This window comes from Psammomys obesus, unplaced genomic scaffold (genome assembly GCF_907164565.1).
Source record: "Psammomys obesus unplaced genomic scaffold, mPsaObe1.curated_primary_1811, whole genome shotgun sequence".
Lineage (NCBI taxonomy): Eukaryota > Metazoa > Chordata > Mammalia > Rodentia > Muridae > Psammomys > Psammomys obesus.
Genome location: NW_026596091.1, coordinates 8040611 through 8054269, shown reverse-complemented (window position 1 = coordinate 8054269; position 13659 = coordinate 8040611). Strand labels below are relative to the sequence as shown.

The following is a 13659-nucleotide window of genomic DNA, read 5'->3' as shown; positions in this document are numbered from 1 at the left end:
TCAAGCTGGGCGCGCGCCCGCGGCTTAGCCCCCTCCCCCGCGGCGCGTGCGCGGACAGGCGTCCCAGGGCTTGCGCGGGCACGGGCCCGGCGGGGCGCGCGCGCGGCGGCGGGCCCTCCGCGATGTGGACTTGCGTGCGCGTGCGCGCGCTGCCTGGACTGGGCGGGCCCAGCGGTGTTTGAGTGCCCCGCGGTCCTGAAGCGGAGCCCGGGAGGCAGCGAGCGGACCGGACGGCTCTCGCGGAGCGCAGAGGGGTGGGAGAGGAGGGGTCGGCCGCGAGAGGCGTGTGCCCGTCAGCGACGGGAGACGATCTGACACCATCGCCGCAGCGTTCCGAGCGCCGTCCACTTGCCGCCCGGGCAGCTCCCGCCGGAGGGGAGAGGCGGCGGCCGGAGTGGTTGTGCTTTTGTGCCCTAGGTCCAGGCACCCATCCCTGCTGCAAGCCCTGTGGGGTCAGCCCTCCGAGGCGACCACCCCTCGACGCCGTTCGCAGGTCCCGCATCCTCCTGCGCCCCGAGCGGCCCGTACCCAGGTGAGGCACCTGCGGTCAGGACCTGCCCGGGGCGCGGGGTCGCCTGGAGCCGGTCAAGGCCGGGCTGCCTTCGGGCGATCGATTATCAGCTTCTGACCCTCCCTGGGCCGCCCCTCCCAGCCCAGCTCCCGTGCAAAGGCTTGGGTAAGTTTACCGCCTCCCTCTCGCTCTCCCCAGACCTCTCCGGGCAGGTTCTTTGCAAGTTCTGTTGTGGCTCCCAGGGGCTGAAGATTAGGGGATATTTGGTATTCATCCTGCCCCTGTAACCAGGAAGAGAAATTATCTAAGGAGGAAATGGACCACTATTACTGTATTTCCTGTTTGCCTTTATTTTGTGGTCTGTATCTCCGAGGAGTTTGACTTTCTCTTTTGATGTGGACACAGAGGTCCACATCAAACTGGGGATTTGCCCATAGTTTTTCAGTGTGTGCAAAGTTTGAAAAAAGTTGTTTAAGATTTATATATTTGAGTTTAATAAGGCTATAGAAAATTGGAACTTAATTGCCAAAGAGTGTTTTTCGTTCATTATTAGACATAAGCTAAAAATTCTTTTTTTGTCAGAATGGATTTCACAACTGCCAGTTGAGAAACCTTTTGGAGACTAAAAACATTAACATTAAAAATGATAGTATTGTTTCTGATCATTTCTTTCTTTCTTTTCTTGTTTGCTTGTTTGATTTTTTTCTTCAGTTAGTTTCATTCCAGTCCTGTGCATTTTGTGAACTTTGACGCCCACAAACAAATGCCTCCTTTATGTTCGCAGGTGCTACATATAATGACTTTGTTAAAAAATTGGATTTTTTTTTTCTTTTGAAATTGAATGATACTCACCCTTCTGTGATCTCTAAATTACTCTGTGCCTATCTCTGGTTTTGCATTTCGGACAGTCACATTCTGATTATCCCCCTTTTCATTTTACTAGATTGAAAATTTCTTCAGGGATATGAGTTAATGTTATCTAGTCTCAGGAGGGGCACAGTATACATGAGGGCCCGGATTATGCAGCAGTAGGTAGATTGTCCGCCATATATAACAGGACAGTAGGTTCAAGCCCTGGTACCCCTCCCTCCCCCACATATTGAAGGAAAGATTAAGCCTATTTAAGATATTCACACTTTAGTACATTGGATGGAGTTCTGTCAGTGTTTCGAACTTGCAAGCATTCAGAACCAGACTTTGTACCCATGGAATAACTTTGGTTATATTGTAGGGAAGTTACTAGGAAGTGAAACTATCTTTCTGTCAAGAATGTTATTTTTTGTTTATTACCTTGGTTCAAGAAATGACATCAGAGGGGATTTCTGGTGGTAAAAGTATGTGCTTACTAATGAAGATCTGGGGCTGACATCTACTTTGAGAACTCGGTATCAGCAATGCTACTTGGTTTTTGGTTGGATAAGGGAAAACAAGTCAAAACATTAGGACTTAAGTGTGATAACTCTTACAGAACCTCAACCTAAGAAAAGGAAGAATTTTTTCTATAAAAAATGACAATGTGTATTGAATAAAAATGACAACACTTTATAAATTACAAAGAAAGAAAGCCAAAGTCTTGCTACATAGTCTGCCAAACACTTGGATGAACGAACTTTTAAGCATGTTCTTATATATTTTTGTGATACAACACATTTTGTGTTATTTGGGGCTTTATATTTTTCAAATCAGCAGTGTGAGAAACATCTTTTTTTTTGTCAGATATTATATGTACATATAGAGATATGTGCCAAATAATTTTAAATGTCTATGTAATGTTCCGTTATATATATATAAACCTATTTAAAAAAATAAAAAATCTTGTTTTCCTTATATTTCTTAATTACCATTGAAGTTACACATCATGTTTCTTGTGATGACAAGTATCTTGCTGCTATGCCTGTAGCTCATGCTTGACAGCAAAGAGAGAAAAAAACCTGAACGACAATGGATGCAAAGGCCCGGAACTGTTTGCTTCAACATAGAGAAGCTCTGGAAAAGGACATCAAAACATCCTACATCATGGACCATATGATCAGTAATGGCGTTTTAACAGTAGGAGAGGAGGAAAAAGTGAAAATCCAGGTAAAGCCTCCTGAGGCACTGTGCTTCCTTAAAATTTTTTCATACTTTCAAAATGTGCCCCAGCCTCTGCTAACTTGTGTTGCAAACATATTCACTGCTCTGTTCTTGCACTATCTAATATTTTTCAGGCCACTCAATCTCAGCGAGCAGCTACTTTAATTAAAATGATACTTAATAAAGATAACTGTGCCTACATTTCATTCTACAATGCTCTGCTACATGAGGGATATAAAGACCTTGCTGCACTTCTTCACAGTGGTCTTCCTCTTGTTTCTTCTTCCAGTGGCAAAGACACAGATGGTGGAATAACTTCGTTTGGTTTGTATCCCTGATACCCAGAGTCTTATTGTCACACTCATGGTTGCAGTGCTTGCACGTCTGATTGTAGTTAAACAGCTGGAGAGTGTAGTTCAGGTCGTGGAAGGATGCATGTGCAAAAATATTTTAAGTTCAAATTTAAATATTTATTTGTGTCCATGTTAATACATTTTCTTCTTGTTCTGTGAGCTACTTAATGCTGAGGTAGTAGCCTGTGTACCCTAAACTTTAGAGCTAATAAGAACACTTGTAGGGCCTTCATTATTTTTATTTGTTGTTTATATTATATATATGGTCTAGGACAGGAAAGGAATCTTTAGAAATTTACATCCTTTAAAAAAAAACCTAGCATTTTATGAGTCTGCATGTTTTTCCTGTGAGTATGCCTGTGCGCCATGTATATGTCTGGTGTCCTCAGAGCCCAGAAGAAGAAGGCATTGGATCATCTGGAACTAGAATTACAGGCAGTTGTGAGCTCCTGTCTGGGAATGAACCCAGGTCCTCTGGAAGCGCAGTTAGGGCTCTTAACACTAAGCCATCTCTCCAGCCCAGAAACCTAGATTTTTGAAAGGAATTCCATTGTTCCCTTTACATTCTTCCAAGTCTTAATGTTTTTTTTTTTGTTTTTTTTTTTTTTAAAGCACGCCCATTTATAGTGTGTGCTATGGTGCACATGTAGAGTTCAGAGGACAGCTTACAGGGGACAACTCGGTCATCAGACTTGGCAGCCTCCTTTACCTGTTGAGCCATTTTGTTGCCGTCATGTCTTTCCTGTTTTCTTCTTCATGGTCCTTGGGAATCAAACCCATGACCTTGCACATACTAAGCAACTTCAGCCACCCTTAGTTCTTCCCATAATTTAATGTAAGACAAAAGAGGCTAGAGAGTCAAGGAATAATAGTGGCTGTAAGGCAGGAATAGCTGGAGACTTCCGTGGTGGGAAGTGATCTTAAAGAACATATGCTTACTCTTGTTCTTTGTGTTCTGAGACACTGGAAGGGTGAAGTTCATAGTCTAGTAATATTTTGAATTTTGTTTTGAAAAATTTGAGGCTAAGACCTCAGCCTTGCTTGTTTGGGTTTGATGGGAGGATTCTCAAAAGTAGGCATCTCAAAGTTTTGTTCATTCATACTTGTTTTGGATTTCAGTAAGGACAGTGCTGTGTGAAGGTGGAGTCCCACAGAGGCCAGTTATTTTTGTTACTAGGAAGAAGCTGGTTAATGCAATTCAGCAGAAGCTCTGGAAACTGAATGGTGAACCAGGGTGGGTTACCATCTATGGAATGGCAGGCTGTGGGAAGTCGGTGTTAGCTGCGGAAGCTGTTCGAGATCATTCCCTCTTAGAAGGTAAGTTTGATGTCGTCACTTGAACACTGCTTTTCAAGAGTTTGCTTTGACTTGAACACTGGAATTCTTTTACTTATTTGCTTATTGTTGCTTTTAGGAATTCTAATAAACTACCACAAATTTAGTGACTTTAAACAACATACATTTCTTAGTGATTTTTTTTTTCCGGCAGGGTTTTTCTGTGTAGCCTGTGTTTTTCTGTGTCCTGGACTCTCTTTATAGACCAGGCTGGCCTCACTGTCTGCCTCTGCCTCCCTGAGTGCTAGGACTGTAGTTGTTCACCGCTATGCCAGGTGTGTTTTTTTGTTTTTTAAAACTCACACGACTGAATTACTGTGGCAGTTCTTAGGGGAAATTCTGTACTTGGATGTGTGTGCCACAGCATGCATGTGGCGGCTTGAGGATTCTTTGTGGGAATTCATTCTCTCTTTCCTCCATATGGGTTCCCAGGATCAAACTTAGATCCTCAGGTTGTTCCATTTCTATAAGAGTTCTTTTATTCTCTCTCTCTTTAATGCATTGTCCTAATTATGTTTCCTATTGCTGTGATGAAACACCATGACCAAAAGCAAGTTGGGGAGGAAAAAAAGGGGTTATCTGCCTTATCCTTTCTGTTCATCATTGAAGGAAGCCAGGACAGGGACTCAAACATTGCAGGAACCTGGAAACAGGAGCAGATGTAGAGGCCGTGGAGGGAACCCTAACTAATACAGGGTACAAAGTTAGAAGGAAGCAATGGTTATGTTCTAGAGGAAGGGACTGGATAGGGTAGGTTTTCTGAATGAGATGACATGTAGTTGAATTTTAGAGAATTTGCTAGTCGGACTAGGGATGGAAGAGTTGGGAAGTAGGAAGGATGGTGCATGGTTAATGGAGAGCTGAAAGACATACTTGGCAGAAGAGGGTTCAGATTAGCTTGGCAAGGTTCTCATGATATTTATTAGGAGTAAGTATGCAACTACCCCAATGTTTGGCTTTCTCTCTTCTTCTATAATTTCTAAAAATATTCATTTTTTACATGTGTGCACCTCTGTATGTTTACACGAGAATGCACATGTCATGCCACTTGTGTGAAGGACAGAGACACTTAGGAAGAGGTGGTTCTTTCTTTCCATCATGTAGGTTCTAGCGATCCAAACTCAGACTGTCAGGTTTGGTTGTAAATGCCTAAATGTCTTACCAGCTTCTTCATTTTTTAGTGAGTCCTATTTGTTTAGCATTTGTAGGGAATTCAAAAACAGTTTCTGACTTCTAGTGATCATTTTAAAAATACAAGTCTTATTCAGCAATCAAGGGAGTTTATGACACATGAAGTGGATGAAGTAATAGGCCTATAAGAGATTAGAAAGATAGTCTAGGGCACATGTTTGTGCAAACAAGGATTTAGTTTACACCTTGTTAGCCTTTTTAGCAGTATTGGTGGCAGGTTTGACAAGATGTCCAGTCCTTAGCTTTTAGTTTTGTTTTTTTTTTTTTCCTGTCATAAGAGGAGTTTCTTGGGATTTACTAGCTCCTTGAAAGTCTCTAGAGCCTTGGAAAGGTTTTTAAAATCTCTTTGGCTGCCTGGTAGTGGTGGTGCATGCCAGTAATTGCAACACATGGGAGGCAGAGGTAGGTAGATCTCTGAGTTCAAGGCCAGCCTGATCTACATAGTGAGTTCCTGGATAGCCAAGGCTATGCAGTGAGATTCTGTCTAAAGCAAAACAAAACCCTAACAAACTACTACAGAATTGATTGCTAAAGCTATTTCAGGATAAAATAGCTTAAGTTCCTGTAAGGATTAAAGAATTAAGTTTTCATATCAGTTTCATGATGAACTTTCTTTAAAATATAAATTTAAAATTTAAAGAATACTTCGTTTAAGTTGCTCTGTATTATGATAATGTTAGGGATTAAAAGCGAATAAAAACTTAGAGGGTTAGTGGCTCAGGAAACATGGTATAATTTAACAGCTGTGTGTATGTGTGTGTGTGTGTGTGTGTGTGTGTGTGTGTGTGCGAGCATGGGTGTACACATGTGCTTGTGGGGCCAGAGGTCAACATAGGAGTCTTCCTCAATTGTTCTCTACTTTCTATTTTGAGACAGGGTGTCTCTTTGACTCTAGAGCTGAATGGCTGAGCTAGGCAAGCTGGCAGCCACTCACAGGGCTCTGCCTTTCTCCACATGTTGTAGGCATGTCCTGTTCTCCTCTGCCACATCTGGCTTTTCACATTGGTGGTAGGGATTACATTTAGGTCCTCTTGCTTGATGCAAGCACTGTACCAACAGAGCCATCTCCCCAGTTTCTAACCTCTTTGCTTTGAGAAAACCCCAAATGCACTAGTAACTCTTTGGTACATGTGAGCTTAAGTCATAACCTCAGATACTTTTGTGAGATCCAAGTGCTGGGATTTTCACCACCTGCTTTACAATTTTAAGTAAACTAGCTTTCTTTTCAAACTTTAACTCTTTGTTACATATAGAGAAAACGTCAGCATATCTTTAAACCAATTAAAGTACTCTTTCTTTGTGTGTGTGGGGGCCATGGTGCATCAGTTCTCTTTTTCTACCATGTGGATTTCAGGGATTGAACTGAGGTTGTCAGGTTTGGTCCTAAGTCCCTGAGCATTTTGCCAGCCCTATGCTGTGTCTTTAAAATATGGAAGCTTTTTCTGTAGGCTGCCTACATATTTGCTTCTGTCATCCCAAGATTTCCTTGATGCTATTAGATTATTAATTGCTAGCAGGAAAAACCTCATGTGAAAATAGAATGGGATCTCTTTTGCTTTCCCCTCTGAATAGAGGCAGTTTTTCTTTGAATAAATTTCTCTGAGTGAATATAAGTACAAGTCTCATTCAAGGATAAATTGCTCCCTCTTGTGCCCATATTTAAGATGTTTAAATTCCTCCTAAAATATAGAAATAACAGTTCACTGATTAAATGTTGTACTGTAGTGGTACATATGTAGTCAATTGATCACTTAATCTAATTGTTTACCTTTCCTTTTGAAATGAATGGTATTTATTTGGTTTATTCTTGCATATGTTTATAATGCCCCAATGTAGTTTTAAGCTCAGGATAGGAAGCATGTAACCTAGGAAAGTGGTATTTCAATGTGGAACAGTTTACCAGGTAGTTCCATTAAGGTACGTTACTTCTTTTTAATCCTGGTATAATTTTTGAAAAGTAATCTGGAAAGCACACTTTTTTAGAATTACAAATTTGTGTATTATAAAAGTAGGTTTTTTTTTTTTGTTTGTTTGTTTGTTTTTTTGAGACAAGGTTTCTTTGTGTAGCCTTGGCTATCCTGTAGTCACTTTGTAGACTAGCTTGGCCTTGAACTCAAAGATCCACCTGCCTCTGCCTCCCCAAGTGCTAGGATTAAAGGCTTGTACAACCATGCCCAGCTGAAAGGAAATTTTTTTGAGAAATGAAAAAAAATCATTTCCTTCCTTCTTCCTTCCTTCCTTCCTTCCTTCCTTCCTTCCTTCCTTCCTTCCTTCCTTCCTTCCTTCCTCTCTCTCTCTCTCTCTTTCTTTCTTTCTCTGTGTAGCCCTGGCTGTCCTGGAACTCACTAAAGGCATTCATCACCACTGGTAGGAAAAGTAGAATTTTTAATTTAAAAAAAAAAAGTAAAAATAAGCTAAGTGTGAGTACAAAAGCAGGAGTCTGAGGCAAGAGACTTGGGAGGCTGAGGCTGACCTAGGCCATAGAAACACAGTAAGATGGTTGGACCAGCTCAGTGGGTAGAATGCATGATGTGCATGTTCAATCACAAAACAGAGTAGAAGCAAAGGAAATAAAAGCTCTCTCCATTTGTCAGTCTCCTAAATTCTAAATCTTGGTGATCAGCTTAGAGTGAATTTTTAAAAATATTTTTTGTGTGTTTCCAAATATATGTACACAGAGCATAGCAGTAGGACCTACCGTTTCACCCTAGGCAAGAACTTCTGGAAGTTTCTGCGAGTAAAGTGTTGGGATTTCTTTTCTTCCTTCTTCTAACATACATAGTAATCTAACCAGAGTTTTCAGCCTTGTCTTTTTTTTTTTAACCTAATTTTTTTAGTTAGCACACAAAATAACGAACTTCTTTTAAAAATATTGGTAGTGAATTATTTGTTTATCTTGAGGTGGAGTCTCACTCTGTAGACCAGCCTAACAATGAAATCAGAGATCAACCTGCCTGTGCTTCTTGGGTGCTGGGATTAAAGGTGTGCACCACCATGCCCAACAGTTAAAAAATAATAATTTATTAGTGTGTGCCTGTGTGCTCATGGACGTGTGTGTGCCACAGTCCACATGTGGAGTCTGAAGACAACATTGTGGAGTCCATTTTCTCTTTCCGCCTTTCTGTGGCTCCAGGATCAAACTCAGGCTGTCAGGCTTGCGTGGCAGCCACTTTTACCCTCTGCGCCCTCCAGCCGGCTCAAAACAGCTACATTGTGTTTTCATGTGCACACAGCCCCATAGTTCGTCTTTGTTCCTGCCCTCTTTGCTGTCCTCCCCTTCTCAGATAGTCCCCTTTCTTTTCTTTCACTTCACATATAGGTCATTACTCTATTTTGCTCTTCCCTTTCCCTCTCTTTACAGCTTTTTTTCTCTCTTAGTCCACTTTCTATTTTTCATATACAACACACATAAACACATACACACAAATTAAAGGAATTGAAAAAATATTTTATTTATTTATGTTAGTGTGTAGATGTAGGTCTGAGGACAACTTTCAAAAGTTTATTCTCTTTCTACCTTTTGCCTGAGGGTTGAAGTCAGGTCATCAGATTTATGGCATGTGTCTTTATCCACTAGTCCATTGCATCATCCCTATAAATTCAAATCGACTTTTGTCCATGAGAGAAAATGTAGTGTTTATCTTTTTCAGTTTGGTTTATTTTGTTTTACATCTTGATCTCAGTTTCGTTTATTTTCCTATAATAATAGTGTAATAATTCCATTGGCATCTACTAAGTGAGTCCAGGATAGCCAAGGCTATACAGAGGAACCCTGTCTTGAAACAACAACAACAACAAATAATTCCACTGGCATGCATACGGCATTTTATTTACCCATTTGTGTTAATGAGTCTCTGGGCTGGTTCCATATCTTGACTGTTGTGAATAGTGCACAAGCTGGGTGTAGTGGTGCACGCTTGTGATCCCAGCACTCTGGGAGGTAGAGGCAGGCAGATTGCTGTGAGTTCAAGGCCAGCATGGTCTACAAACTGAGTCCAGGACAGCCAAGGCTACACAGAGAAATCCTGTCTTGAAAAACAAAACAAAACAAAAAAAGTGAATAGTGCAACAATAAGCACAGATGTACAAGTATCTCTGTGGTGTGGTAACTTAGAATCCTCTAGGTATACATCCAGTTGTGGTATAGCGGAACCATATATGGTACAAAACTCCCTATTGATTTCTACAATGGCAGCATCCACTTATCTTTCTGCCTCTCCTGTATCCTCCTATGTGTTTGTTGTTTCTCAGTGCTGGGATTATGTAACAGGTGTGAGCCAGTGCTCCAACTAGACTTTATTTATTTATTTATTTACCTATTTATTTATTTGTTTATTTATTTATTTTTGAGATAGAATCTTGCTGTGTAGTCTGTATTAGCCTTGAGCTTGTAATCCTCCTGCCTCAGCTTCCTGAGTATTGAAATTATAGGTATGAATCTCCATGTCTGGCTCTTTTAGATGTATATGGGGAAAATTATTTCATTTAAAAATTGATGTAGTCACGTAAGTATATGCTATGAAGATTTAAGACTTTTTGTTGTTCTGGGTATATAGAAATAAAAATACATATTATAAGACATGTTGTTTAATTAGTAATAATTATAAGAGTAATGATAATAATGACATTTTGGTAAGTACTAACTAGTTTAAAGCTTAATATTTATAGGGTGCTTTCAGAAGCATAACACTGATAGTCTTGCCTGATACCCATTTACTTATTTATTTAGTTTTTTGAGACAGGGTTTTCTGTGTAGCCTTGACTGTCCTGGAACTTGCTCTGTAGTACACGCTGGCCTTGAACTCACAGAGGTCTTTCTGCCTTTGGCCTCCTGAGTGCTGGAATTAAAGGCGTGTGCCATTATGCCTATCACATTTTATATTTTAAATTTCTCTTGGCAACTCTGCAGTCAGTAGAGTATTCTCATGTCAGCATAGCAGATGAGAATATTGTGAGCTGATGTGCTACAAGTGTGTGTTGAGTGAGCATTGGAGCCACACTTGAGAATGCTGAGAGAACCATAGTGACTTAGGTGTTCATGGGTGTTTCTTCTTTTCAAGAAAATTATTTTTTTTAAAAATTTATTTATTTTATTAATTACAGTTTATTCACTTTGTATCTCAGCTATAGTTCCCTCCCTTGTCATCTCCCAATCCCACCCTTCCTCCCTCTTTTCCTCCCATGCCCCTCTCCCAGTCCACTGATACGGGAGGTCCTCATCCCCTTCTATCTGACCCTAGTCTATCAGTTCTCATCAGGTCTGTCTGCATTGTTTTCCTCTGTGGCCTGGTAAGGCTGTACCCCCCTCAGGGGGAGGTGATCAAAGAGCCAGCCACTGAGTTTATGTCAGAGACAGTCCCTGTTCCCCTTACTAGCTGCCATGGGCTACATCTGAGCAGGGTTTCTAGATTATATCCATGAATGGTCCTTGGTTGGAGTGTCAGTCTCAGAAAAGACCCCTGTGCCCAGATTATTTTTTTCTCTCCTTGTGGAGCTCCTATCCCCTCCAGATCTTTCTGTCTCTCTTTTCTTTCATAAGGTTCCCTGCACTCTGCCCAAAGTTTGGCTATGAGTCTCAGCATCTGCTTTGATACCCTGCTGGGTAGAGCCTTTCAGAGGCCCTCTGTGGTAGGCTCCTGTCCTGTTCCCTGTTTTTTCTCCCTCTTCCAATGTCCATCTCATTTGCCTTTCTGAATGAGGATTGAGCATCTTACCCACAGTTCTTCTTGCTTAGCTTCTTTAGGTACACAGATTTTAGTATGTTTATCATATATTATATGTCTAATATCCACTTATAAGTGAGTATATATCATGTGTGTCTTTCTGCTTCTGGGATACCTCACTCAGGATGTTCTTCTCTAGTTCCCACCATTTGCCTGCAAATTTCATGATTTCCTTGTTTTTAATTGCTGAGTAGTATTCCATTGTGTAAATGTACAACAATTTCTGTATCCATTCCTCAACTGAGAGACATCTGGGTTGTTTCCAGCTTCTGGCTATTACAAATAAAGCTGCTATAAACATGGTTGAGCAAATGTCCTTATATACAACTTGAGCATTTGGTTATATGCCTAAGAGTGGTACAGCTAGACCTTCAGGTAGAACTATTCGTAATTGTCTGAGAAAGCACCAGATTGATTTCCAAAGTGGTTGTACAAGTTTACATTCCCACCAGCAATGGAGGAGGGTTCCCCTTTCTCCACAACCTCTCCAACATGTGTTGTCACTTGAATTTTTTATCTTAGCCATTCTGATGGGTGTAAGGTGAAATCTCAGGATTGTTTTGATTTGCATTTCCCTGATAGCTAAGGATGTTGAGCATTTCTTTAAGTGTTTCCCTGACATTTGATATTCCTCTATTGAGAATTCTCTGTTTAGCTCTGTACCCCATTTTTTAATTGGATTACTTGATTTGTTGCTGTTTAACTTCTTGAGTTCTTATATATTCTGGATATTAGCCCTTTGTCAGATATAGGATTGGTGAAGATCCTTTAGCACAGGAGACAACTTCCTGAGCAGAACACCAACAGCACAGGCTCTAAAATCAACAATCAATAAATGGGACCTTTTGAAACTGAAAAGCTTCTGTAAAGCGGAGGGCATTGTTGTCAGAACAAAACGAAAATCATTATTTTTATTCTATGTGTGTGTGCACTGCGTCTGCCCCTGAGAGGCCAGAAAAGGGAGTCATATCCTCTGAAGTGGAGTTAAGGTTATGAACTGCCATGTGGGTGCTGGGAACCAAATGTATTCAGGACTTTTGGACCCACCAGGGGTTCAAATAATGACACAGAGGCTTTTTAATATTTTAATGCCTATGTGTTTTAGCTGGGCAGATTTCCAGCCAGCCTTCTAGCTTAATCTGGCTAATTTCTTGCCATGGAGCCAGCTCTACCTTTCTCTTTCCACCTCTTTCTTGTCCAGCTGGCGAATATCCCAGACACCTTTTTTTTTTTTTTAAATTATTTTTTATGTATATAATATTCTGTCTGCATGTACACCTCCACGCCAGAAGAGGTCACCAGATCTCTTTATAGATGGTTGTGAGCCACCATATGGGTGCTGGGAATTGAACTCAGGACCTCTGGAAGAGAACACAGTGCTCTTAACCTCTCAGCCATCTCTCCAGCCCCACCCTTTACTTTTTTTGTCCCAGAGACCCTCTCTTTCCCGGAAGTTCCCTGCCTGCCTGCCCAGCTATTGGGTGTCAGATCTTTATTACATCCAGTAGGCATGTGAGAAAGGATGAATGTTTACAAAATATAAGACCGTTGATGGGCCATAGAAATAACAATACCAAGAACAGTTAAACAATAATTGAATATACAGAGACATAACTTCACACATCTCAACATCCTATGGGGTATTTCACAATGTTTGAAGATATTTTTGGTTAATACTGATAGGGAGAATCCTACTAAGCATCCCAGAGTGGGGACCAGAGGCTGTTAATCATCCTAGTATACATGGATAGTCTCTCATAACAAACAGTAACTCAGCCCCCTTAGCCCCATATTTCAAAAGCACTGATAATGAGAATGGCCATTATAAGGCAGAGGTCGTTGGGAACAAAGATTATGAAAATATGCCTGGCAAAGCAAAAATACTTCCCTGAAGGCCTCAGATACAGTCCTAACTTAAAATCTTCAGTTTCAGTTATAGATTTAGGTTTGTAGTTCAGCAATAGACTCGTATCAAAATTTATAGCTTGACTCAAAAGAAGGCAAAGATATGAGATAGAAGATTGGCATACATTTGATTCTTAACAGTAAAACAGTTCAGAGGGGGCTCTTGTTCGGAGGCCTTACATTTCTTCTTCTCCTTATTAGGTTGTTTCCCAGGGGGTGTACATTGGGTTTCAGTTGGAAAACAAGATAAATCTGGGCTTCTCATGAAACTGCAGAATCTTTGTTCACGGCTGGATCAAGAAGAGAGTTTTTCGAAGAGGCTTCCACTTAATATTGAAGAGGCGAAAGACCGTCTCCGTGTTCTGATGCTACACAAACACCCAAGGTATCAATCAAATGGAGTTAGTGTGGGAGACTTTACTGACATCCTGAGACACCATGCCCTTCTCCTAGAGCCATTGCTTTCCTGCTGTTCCTTCTTATGATTTTAAAAAGCAAAGTGGCTACTGTTTGGTCTAAATTGTTCATTTTTGTAACTTATTTGTTGCATTGCTTCCTAGATGCCATT

At 40.9% G+C, this 13659-nt stretch overlaps 1 protein-coding gene across 3 annotated transcripts in view; it reads left to right on the top strand.

Moving 5' to 3' along the window:
• Nucleotides 1–213: 213 nt before the first annotated feature.
• Apaf1 (apoptotic peptidase activating factor 1) overlaps nucleotides 214–13659 on the top strand; it is a 90902-nt gene continuing 77456 nt past the window's right edge. For all 3 annotated transcript variants that reach the window (XM_055627919.1, XM_055627920.1, XM_055627921.1), the window contains exons 1-5: nucleotides 214–676; nucleotides 2412–2590; nucleotides 2719–2908; nucleotides 4057–4254; nucleotides 13293–13476. In XM_055627919.1, the coding sequence (XP_055483894.1) occupies nucleotides 2453–2590; nucleotides 2719–2908; nucleotides 4057–4254; nucleotides 13293–13476 (710 nt within the window). In that variant the 5' untranslated portion in view covers nucleotides 214–676; nucleotides 2412–2452. The remainder of the gene's footprint in view (nucleotides 677–2411; nucleotides 2591–2718; nucleotides 2909–4056; nucleotides 4255–13292; nucleotides 13477–13659) is intronic.